Genomic DNA, 11,252 nt, shown 5'->3' with positions numbered 1-11,252 from the left:
ACCATACACATACACCATACACACCATACACACACACACACACACACACACACACACACACACACGCACACACACACACACACACACATACATACACACACACACACACACATCATACTCACACACACCATACACACACACACTCACACCATATTCACACCATACACACACACACACCATCCACACCACAGGGAACATATCTGGTATTTTTCTGATAAAAGCTTCACTACTGTCATACCATTTCCCACTGTTAAACTGTCACAGTCTGTGGGGGGAATCTAATAGCTAATGTTCTCCGCTTCTTGATCATGCAAATGATAATTCAGCTGTGCTGAGAACAATGAAATGGTGCGTGTGCGTGTGAGTGTGTGCTTGCATGCGTGTTCTTGTGGATGTGTGTGTGTGTGTGTGTGTGTGTGTGTGTGTGTGTGTGCATGTGTGTGTGCGTGTGTGTGCGCGTGCGTGTGCGTGTGTGTGTGTTCGTGTGGATGTAATTTTCCTGTATTTAAATGTCATTTTTTACTAGCCGAAATCTAATAAACACAACACCACCCGTCAATATTAACTGTGAAATAAGATTTGGACATTTTCATTGCGAGTGTGTGAGATAATGTGAAATAATATTTGGCCATTTTAAGTGTGTGTACGTGTGAAATAAGATTTAGTCATTTTAAAGTTGTGTGATTGGCTATAAACCCAGTAGTGTGTATCTCTGTTCTCATCGGCAGGTCTGTGTGGGCTAGCATGGTGTTATACTGAGATAAACACCATTTACAACTTAGGCTGCAGCCTTGAGTGTGTGTGTATGTGTGTATGTCTGTTTGTGTTCACGTGTGTGTGATTAAATGTAATTCATCTTAAATCCAGAATATTGTATTAAACGCCTGGAGACGTGAGGAAATGAAGAGTAAATAAACATTAGCTGTTTAGCATAATTACACAACAACACTGGTTGGTTAGCCATCACACTCTGTATTAAACTATACTGGATTATTTAGCTTGGTAGCGGCAGTGTTCCCTTCCCAATGGAGCTCGATAGCAATCACAGGTACTGTACTTTACAGAATGGAACCCCCTCCATCCCTCCATCTCTCCACCCTGCCACCTCTCCCATCCCTCCATCCTTCCACCCTGCCACCCCTCCATCCCTCCACCCTCCCATCCCTCCATCCCTCCATCCTTCCATCCCTCCACCCTCCCATCCCTCCATCCCTCCATCCTTCCATCCCTCCATCCCTCCACCCTCCATCCCTCCATCCCTCCACCCTCCATCCCTCCACCGTGCCACCCCTCCATCCCTCCATCCTTCCATCCTCCCACCCCTCCATCCCTACACCCTCCCATCCCTCCATCCCTCCACCCTCCCATCCCTCCATCCCTCCACCCTCCCATCCCTCGATCCCTCCACCCTCCCATCTCTCAATCCCTCCACCCTCCACCCTCCCATCTCTCGATCCCTCCACCCTCCCATCCCTCCATCCCTCCACCCTCCCATCCCTCCATCCCTCCACCCTCCCATCCCTCCATCCCTCCACCCTCTCATCTCTCGATCCCTCCACCCTCCCATCCCTCGATCCCTCCACCCTCCCATCCCTCCATCCCTCCACCCTCCCATCCCTCCATCCCTCCACCCTCCCATCCCTCAATCTCTCCACCCTCCCATCCCTCCATCTCTCCACCCTCCCACCCCTCGATCCCTCCACCCTCCCATTCCTCCACTTTCCCATCCCCCCATCCTTTCATCTCTCTTTCTATTTTTCACACACTGTTCCTCCCCACACCGAGCTACCGACTTTTTCGTACAACCCTCACACCTCCGCTGAGTTCAAACACTATGGTATCTCACACACACACACACACACACACCTGTACACCCACCATGAGTATATGTATAAATACTGTATTAATTCAGTTGTGTCTCTGAAGATTTAGCAGACTAGCAGATTTCCGCGCTCTGTCTATATTCATAAGGTGTGTGTATGTGTTCCTTACTGAACCCATAGATACTGTATACATATGCAACATACCCTTGACTTTGCCTGTAGGCGTAAAGCAACAAGACATGGTTGGAAAGTAGAGTCTGGAAGAAGGGAGCACAGGTAGCTCACTCAGGGGCCTTTCTATCCATTCAACAACATTCAAGATTTATGAACATCACTCTATGAAAGTATTGCAGAATGGTTTGGTTCTGGTAACATTCTGTTCTCTCTCTCTCTCCCCCTAGAACCAGTTCCATCTCCAAATGTCAGTTCGTGTTCCACCCTCTCGCCTGGCCAACCTTCTGCTCTCTGTTCTCCAGGGGGTAGAGGGGGAGACAAAGGGTGAAGGGAGAAGAGAGGGGGGAGGCAGGGGTCAGGAAGGGGGTGGAGGGGGAGTTGCTGTGGTGTGTCCTGGATGGGAGGAGAGGGGGGAGGGACTATTGAAACATCTAGAGACACAGAAAGGAACAAGCTGGAATCTACTGGATATCATCAACCTTACACATATAGGAGGGGAGGAGAGGAGGGAGGAGAGAGGAAAGGAGGAGAGGAGGGAGGAGAGAGGGAAGGAGGAGAGGAGGGAGGAGAGAGGGAAGGAGGAAAGAGGGGCTGAGAGAGGTGAAGAAACAAATGATGAGACCAGAGAAGACAAGAGGGAAGCTGAGGTCTTGTCTCTCCTCTCCCGTCGTCTTCTTCGCTCCGCCTCTCCTCTCTCCTCCGTGGTCATCCTTGGTTCCGACCCAGAATGTCTCTCTTCTGTCCTCCGTTGCGCCCAGCGTCTCACTCCCTCACTCCCCACACTGCAGTGGATTATGGGTAACCCTCTGTCACCTGACTCTCTCCTCTCGCTGGGCGGGCCCCTCGGCCTATTGGCTTATGGAGAGGTGATTATTAATTGGTTGATTTATTCATTCATTGAATTGTTTGGTTGATTGATTGGGTGATTCATTGATTGGCTGATTGATTTATTTGGTGTTGGTTTTATTTGACCTTTGAAAACCCATTTAAAAGTGTGTGTGTGTGTCTAGGTGGGTCGTAAGCCCATCACCTTCTTCATCCGAGACGCGCTGCGGTTGATTGGCCAGGCGGTGACGTCGGCCAGTGAGGTGAGGCCAGACCTGGCTCTGATCCAGAACCTGGTCAACTGTTACGACAAACCTAACAAAGAGGAAGTGCCCTCGTCTGGACAGTACCTGGCCAGGTAGATATATTGTACACACACACACACACATATACACACACACACACATCTCTCTCCCCTCCTCCAGCCATTGGCACCAGATGATAGAATGGAGTCTGAGAGGACCTGTCCCATTTATAATCCATGCCAAGCCTGAGAATAAACAGACAGACCTGGACAGATTGTAGATAGACTTAAGGCTTGGGACTGTGGCTAGATTAGCTTTAGACAGCTATACAAAGCTTTATTGACACCATTACAAAGACAGGGATAGTGTTCTGTTTGACAGCTTTACATAGATAGAGCCAGTGTTCTGTCTGACATCTTTACATAGATAGATAGAGCCAGTGTTCTGTCTGACAGCTTTACATAGATAGAGCCAGTGTTCTGTCTGACAGCTTTACATAGATAGATAGAGCCAGTGTTCTGTCTGACAGCTTTACATAGATAAAGCCAGTGTTCTGTCAGACATCTTTACATAGATAGAGCCAGTGTTCTGTCTGACAGCTTTACATAGATAGATAGAGCCAGTGTTCTGTCTGACAGCGTTACATAGATAGAGCCAGTGTTCTGTCTGACAGCGTTACATAGATAGATAGAACCAGTGTTCTGTCTGACAGCTTTACATAGATAGATAGAGCCAGTGTTCTGTCTGACAGCGTTACATAGATAGATAGAACCAGTGTTCTGTCTGACAGCTTTACATAGATAGATAGAGCCAGTGTTCTGTTTGACAGCGTTACATAGATAGATAGAGCCAGTGTTCTGTCTGACAGCGTTACATAGATAGAGCCAGTGTTCTGTCTGACAGCTTTACATAGATAGATAGAGCCAGTGTTCTGTTTGACAGCTTTACATAGATAGATAGAGCCAGTGTTCTGTCTGACAGCGTTACATAGATAGATAGAGCCAGTGTTCTGTCTGATAGCTTTACATAGATAGATAGAGCCAGTGTTCTGTCTGACAGCTTTACATAGATAGAGCCAGTGTTCTGTCTGACAGCTTTACATAGATAGATAGAGCCAGTGTTCTCTCTGACAGCTTTACATAGATAAAGCCAGTGTTCTGTCTGACATCTTTACATAGATAGATAGAGCCAGTGTTCTGTCTGACAGCTTTACATAGAGCCAGTGTTCTGTCTGATAGCTTTACATAGATAGAGCCAGTGTTCTGTCTGATAGCTTTACATAGATAGAGCCAGTGTTCTGTCTGATAGCTTTACATAGATAGAGCCAGTGTTCTGTCTGATAGCTTTACATAGATAGAGCCAGTGTTCTGTCTGATAGCTTTACATAGATAGAGCCAGTGTTCTGTCTGATAGCTTTACATAGATAGATAGAGCCAGTGTTCTGTCTGACAGCTTTACATAGATAGATAGAGCCAGTGTTCTGTCTGACATCTTTACATAGATAGATAGAGCCAGTGTTCTGTCTGACAGCTTTACATAGATAGAGCCAGTGTTCTGTCTGATAGCTTTACATAGATAGATAGAGCCAGTGTTCTGTCTGACATCTTTACATAGATAGAGCCAGTGTTCTGTCTGACATCTTTACATAGATAGATAGAGCCAGTGTTCTGTCTGACAGCTTTACATAGATAGAGCCAGTGTTCTGTTTGACAGCTTTACATAGATAGAGCCAGTGTTCTGTCTGACAGCTTTATATAGATAGAGCCAGTGTTCTGTCTGACAGCTTTACATAGATAGATAGAGCCAGTGTTCTCTCTGACAGCTTTACATAGATAAAGCCAGTGTTCTGTCTGACATCTTTACATAGATAGAGCCAGTGTTCTGTCTGACATCTTTACATAGATAGAGCCAGTGTTCTGTCTGACATCTTTACATAGATAGAGCCAGTGTTCTGTCTGACAGCTTTACATAGATAGATAGAGCCAGTGTTCTGTTTGACAGCTTTACATAGATAGAGCCAGTGTTCTGTCTGACAGCTTTACATAGATAGAGCCAGTGTTCTGTCTGACATCTTTACATAGATAAAGCCAGTGTTCTGTCTGACATCTTTACATAGATAGAGCCAGTGTTCTGTCTGACAGCTTTACATAGATAGAGCCAGTGTTCTGTTTGACAGCTTTATATAGATAGAGCCAGTGTTCTGTCTGACAGCTTTACATAGATAGATAGAGCCAGTGTTCTGTTTGACAGCTTTACATAGATAGAGCCAGTGTTCTGTCTGACAGCTTTACATAGATAGAGCCAGTGTTCTCTCTGACAGCTTTACCTAGATAGAGCCAGTGTTCTGTTTGACAGCTTTACATAGATAGAGCCAGTGTTCTCTCTGACAGCTTTACATAGATAGAGCCAGTGTTCTGTCTGACAGCGTTACATAGATAGAGCCAGTGTTCTGTCTGACAGCTTTACATAGATAGAGCCAGTGTTCTGTCTGACAGCTTTACCTAGATAGAGCCAGTGTTCTGTCTGACAGCGTTACATAGATAGAGCCAGTGTTCTGTCTGACAGCTTTACATAGATAGATAGAGCCAGTGTTCTGTCTGACAGCGTTACATAGATAGATAGAGCCAGTGTTCTGTCTGACAGCTTTACATAGATAGAGCCAGTGTTCTGTCTGACAGCTTTACATAGATAGATAGAGCCAGTGTTCTGTCTGACAGCGTTACATAGATAGATAGAGCCAGTGTTCTGTTTGACAGCTTTACATAGATAGATAGAGCCAGTGTTCTGTCTGACAGCTTTACATAGATAGAGCCAGTGTTCTGTCTGACAGCTTTATATAGATACAGTTTCTTGCGAAAGTATTCGGCCCCCTTGAACTTTGCGAACTTTTGCCACATTCCAGGCTTCAAACATAAAGATATAAAACTGTATTTTTTTGTGAAGAATCAACAACAAGTGGGACACAATCATGAAGTGGAACGACATTTATTGGATATTTCAAACTTTTTTAACAAATCAAAAACTGAAAAATTGGGCGTGCAAAATTATTCAGCCCCTTTACTTTCAGTGCAGCAAACTCTCTCCAGAAGTTCAGTGAGGATCTCTGAATGATCCAATGTTGACCTAAATGACTAATGATGATAAATACAATCCACCTGTGTGTAATCAAGTCTCCGTATATATGTGCCCGCACTGTGATAGTCTCAGAGGTCCGTTAAAAGCGCAGAGAGCATCATAAAGAACAAGGAACACACCAGGCAGGTCCGAGACACTGTTGTGAAGAAGTTTAAAGCCGGATTTGGATACAAAAAGATTTCCCAAGCTTTAAACATCCCAAGGAGCACTGTGCAAGCGATAATATTGAAATGGAAGGAGTATCAGACCACTGCAAATCTACCAAGACCTGGCCGTCCCTCTAAACTTTCAGCTCATACAAGGAGAAGACTGATCAGAGATGCAGCCAAGAGGCCCATGATCACTCTGGATGAACTGCAGAGATCTACAGCTGAGGTGGGAGACACTGTCCATAGGACAACAATCAGACGTATATTGCACAAATCTGGCCTTTATGGAAGAGTGGCAAGAAGAAAGCCATTTCTTAAAGATATCCATAAAAAGTGTATTTTAAAGTTTGCCACAAGCCACCTGGGAGACACACCAAACATGTGGAAGAAGGTGCTCTGGTCAGATGAAACCAAAATTGAACTTTTTGGCAACAATGCAAAACGTTATGTTTGGCGTAAAAGCAACACAGCTGAACACACCATCCCCACTGTCAAACATGGTGGTGGCAGCATCATGGTTTGGGCCTGCTTTTCTTCAGCAGGGACAGGGAAGATGGTTAAAATTGATGGGAAGATGGATGGAGCCAAATACAGGACCATTTTGGAAGAAAACCTGATGGAGTCTGCAAAAGACCTGAGACTGGGACGGAGATTTGTCTTCCAACAAGACAATGATCCAAAACATAAAGCAAAATCTACAATGGAATGATTCAAAAATAAACATATCCAGGTGTTAGAATGGCCAAGTCAAAGTCCATACCTGAATCCAATCGAGAATCTGTGGAAAGAACTGAAAAGTGCTGTTCACAAATGCTCTCCATCCAACCTCACTGAGCTCGAGCTGTTTTGCAAGGAGGAATGGGAAAAAATGTCAGTCTCTCGATGTGCAAAACTGATAGAGACATACCCCAAGCGACTTACAGCTGTAATCGCAGCAAAAGGTGGCGCTACAAAGTATTAACTTAAGGGGGCTGAATAATTTTGCACGCCCAATTTTTCAGTTTTTGATTTGTTAAAAAAGTTTGAAATATCCAATAAATGTTGTTCACTTCATGATTGTGTCCCACTTGTTGTTGATTCTTCACAAAAAAATACAGTTTTATATCTTTATGTTTGAAGCCTGAAATGTGGCAAAAGGTCGCAAAGTTCAAGGGGGCCGAATACTTTCGCAAGGCACTGTAGATAGAGCCAGTGTTCTGTCTGACAGCGTTACATAGATAGATAGAGCCAGTGTTCTGTCTGACAGCTTTACATAGATAGATAGAGCCAGTGTTCTGTCTGACAGCTTTATATAGATAGATAGAGCCAGTGTTCTGTCTGACAGCGTTACATAGATAGATAGAGCCAGTGTTCTGTTTGACAGCGTTACATAGATAGAGCCAGTGTTCTGTTTGACAGCTTTACATAGATAGAGCCAGTGTTCTGTCTGACAGCTTTACATAGATAGAGCCAGTGTTCTGTTTGACAGCTTTACATAGATAGAGCCAGTGTTCTGTCTGACAGCTTTACATAGATAGAGCCAGTGTTCTGTCTGATAGCTTTACATAGATAGAGCCAGTGTTCTGTCTGATAGCTTTACATAGATAGAGCCAGTGTTCTGTCTGACAGCTTTACATAGATAGATAGAGCCAGTGTTCTGTCTGACAGCTTTACATAGATAGAGCCAGTGTTCTGTTTGACAGCTTTACATAGATAGAGCCAGTGTTCTGTCTGACAGCTTTACATAGATAGAGCCAGTGTTCTGTCTGATAGCTTTACATAGATAGAGCCAGTGTTCTGTCTGATAGCTTTACATAGATAGAGCCAGTGTTCTGTCTGACAGCTTTACATAGATAGATAGAGCCAGTGTTCTGTCTGACAGCGTTACATAGATAGAGCCAGTGTTCTGTCTGACAGCTTTATATAGATAGAGCCAGTGTTCTGTCTGACAGCTTTACATAGATAGATAGAGCCAGTGTTCTGTCTGACAGCGTTACATAGATAGAGCCAGTGTTCTGTCTGACAGCTTTACCTAGATAGAGCCAGTGTTCTGTCTGACAGCTTTACATAGATAGATAGAGCCAGTGTTCTGTCTGACATCTATACATAGATAGAGCCAGTGTTCTGTCTGACAGCGTTGCATAGATAGATAGAGCCAGTGTTCTGTCTGACAGCGTTACATAGATAGATAGAGCCAGTGTTCTGTTTGACAGCTTTACATAGATAGATAGAGCCAGTGTTCTGTCTGACAGCGTTACATAGATAGAGCCAGTGTTCTGTTTGACAGCTTTACATAGATAGATAGAGCCAGTGTTCTGTTTGACAGCTTTACATAGATAGATAGAGCCAGTGTTCTGTCTGACAGCGTTACATAGATAGATAGAGCCAGTGTTCTGTCTGACAGCGTTACATAGATAGATAGAGCCAGTGTTCTGTCTGACAGCTTTACATAGATAGATAGAGCCAGTGTTCTGTCTGACAGCGTTACATAGATAGATAGAGCCAGTGTTCTGTCTGACGGCTTTATATAGATAGAGCCAGTGTTCTGTCTGACAGCTTTACATAGATAGAGCCAGTGTTCTGTCTGACAGCTTTACATAGATAGAGCCAGTGTTCTGTCTGACAGCTTTACATAGATAGATAGAGCCAGTGTTCTGTTTGACAGCTTTACATAGATAGATAGAGCCAGTGTTCTGTTTGACAGCTTTACATAGATAGAGCCAGTGTTCTGTCTGACAGCTTTACATAGATAGAGCCAGTGTTCTGTCTGACGGCTTTATATAGATAGAGCCAGTGTTCTGTCTGACAGCTTTACATAGATAGAGCCAGTGTTCTGTCTGACAGCTTTACATAGATAGAGCCAGTGTTCTGTCTGACAGCTTTACATAGATAGAGCCAGTGTTCTGTCTGACGGCTTTATATAGATAGATAGGGCTAACAGGGCCAGTGTCTATTACAAAGTACTGGAAGTTAGACTACTTCCGGTCGGAAAGGTAATTAACCGCCCAATGCCTGAGGGAGAGAGGGATCGATGGAGTGAAGGAGTGAGGGAGGAAATGAGGAAAGGAAGCAGGGCTTTTTCAGTGTTAAACCTACAATTACTTCGGGAGTTTGTTGGAAACCTAGCCAGATTACAGATAGTCTGTCTGTCTGTCTGTCTGTCTGTCTGTCTGTCTGTCTGTCTGATCACACTGACCAACAGAGTTGTAAAGGTCCCAACCACCCACAGCAGCAGTATCCACTGAGATTTAAGTCACAGACTAATAACATGACAGGCCTTGGATTCTGAAAGAAGCATAAATGGTCTTTACGTTTTCTCACCAAAGTGTGTGAAGCTATACGCTGTCGATCGGCCTTCTTTCTGTTTAGAACAACAACATTCTACTACAACACTTCTACCCACATTATGGAGTGGGGTGAAAGAGGAGAAGGAGAGGAAGGAAAGAGGGGGAGAGGAAAGGAGAGAGGAGGAGAGGAAAGGAGAGAGGAGGAGAGGAGGAGATCAAACAGGGTGTTGTTATCTTAGTGACATCGACCATACAGCCCTTCAATAGACACAGCTGCCAAATCAACTGAAGAGAGAGAGCAAGAAGGACAGAGTGAGAGAGAGAGAGAGAGAGAGAGGGGGGAAAGAGGACAGAGAGATAGAGAGATAGAGGGGGAGAGAGGACAAAGAGATAGAGAGATAGAGGGGGAGAGAGGACAGAGATAGAGAGATAGAGGGGGAGAGAGGACAAAGAGATAGAGAGATAGAGGGGGAGAGAGGACAAAGAGATAGAGAGATAGAAGGGGAGAGAGGACAGAGAGATAGAGAGACTGGGTGCAACCAGTGAAGAACAAACACCATTGTAAATACAACCCATATTTATTATTATTTATTTTATCTTGTGTCCTTTAACCATTTGTACATTGTTAAAACACTGTATATATTATATATATATATATATATATATATATATATATATATATATATAATATGACATTTGTAATGTCTTTTTGTTTTGAAACTTCTGTATGTGTAATGTTTACTGTGAATTTTTATTGTTTATTTCACTTTTGTATATTATCTACCTCACTTGCTTTGGCAATGTTAACACGTTTTCCATGCCAATAAAGCCCTTGAATTGAATTGAGATAGAGTGGGAGAGAGGACATATAGATAGAGAGATAGAGGGGGAGAGAGGACAGGGAGATAGAGAGAGAGAGGGGGAGAGAGGACAGATAGATAGAGAGATAGAGAGGGAGAGAGGACAGAGAGATAGAGAGAGAGAGGGGAAAAGGACAGAGAGATAGAGAGAGAAGGGGAGAGAGGACAGAGAGATAGAGAGAGAGAGGGGAGAGAGGACAGAGAGATAGAGAGAGAGAGGGGGAGAGAGGACAGAGAGACAGAGAGATAGTACTTTAACCATTTGTACATTGTTACAACACTGTATATATATATATATAATATGACATTTGTGATGTCTTTATTGTTTTGAAACTTCTGTATGTGTAATGTTTACTGTTAATTTTTATTGTTTATTTCACTTTTGTATATTATCTACTTTACTTGCTTTGGCAATGTTAACATGTGTTTTCCATGCCAATAAAGCCAGTAAAGAATTGAATTGAATTAAAGAATTGAATTGAATTGAGAGAGAGGGGGAAAGAGGACAGAGAGCTAGCGAGAGAGGGGGAGAGGGGGGAGAGTACAGAGAGAGATAGAGAGAGGGGGAGAGAGATAGAGAGAGAGAGGGGGAGAGAGAGGTCTGTAACCAGTCTGACATCTGATGAGTCAGTTGAGCTGTAAACAGGACACACACTCTATAGGTACATTGATATTCAGTGCAGAGTGGAGGGTAGAGGTGGGTTAACGACCTCAGTATTAATTCATAGTTTTAATGTTTCCTCCTCTGCTGTCAGAGTTAATGGAAGGAAGTCAC

At 43.8% G+C, this 11,252-nt stretch overlaps 1 protein-coding gene across 1 annotated transcript in view; it reads left to right on the top strand.

Annotated features, from left to right (window-relative positions):
- Nucleotides 1–2,224: 2,224 nt before the first annotated feature.
- LOC110515884 (glutamate receptor ionotropic, NMDA 3B) overlaps nt 2,225–11,252 on the top strand; it is a 30,106-nt gene continuing 21,078 nt past the window's right edge. Inside the window, exons 1-2 of the mRNA XM_036982694.2 lie at nt 2,225–2,863; nt 3,008–3,180. Of these exons, the coding sequence (XP_036838589.2) occupies nt 2,243–2,863; nt 3,008–3,180 (794 nt within the window). The 5' untranslated portion in view covers nt 2,225–2,242. The remainder of the gene's footprint in view (nt 2,864–3,007; nt 3,181–11,252) is intronic.

Source organism: Oncorhynchus mykiss, chromosome 7 (assembly GCF_057628025.1).
Source record: "Oncorhynchus mykiss isolate SJ-2025 chromosome 7, ASM5762802v1, whole genome shotgun sequence".
NCBI lineage: Eukaryota > Metazoa > Chordata > Actinopteri > Salmoniformes > Salmonidae > Oncorhynchus > Oncorhynchus mykiss.
Note: the sequence above shows the minus strand (reverse complement) of the source record. Positions and strands in the feature narration are given on the sequence as shown.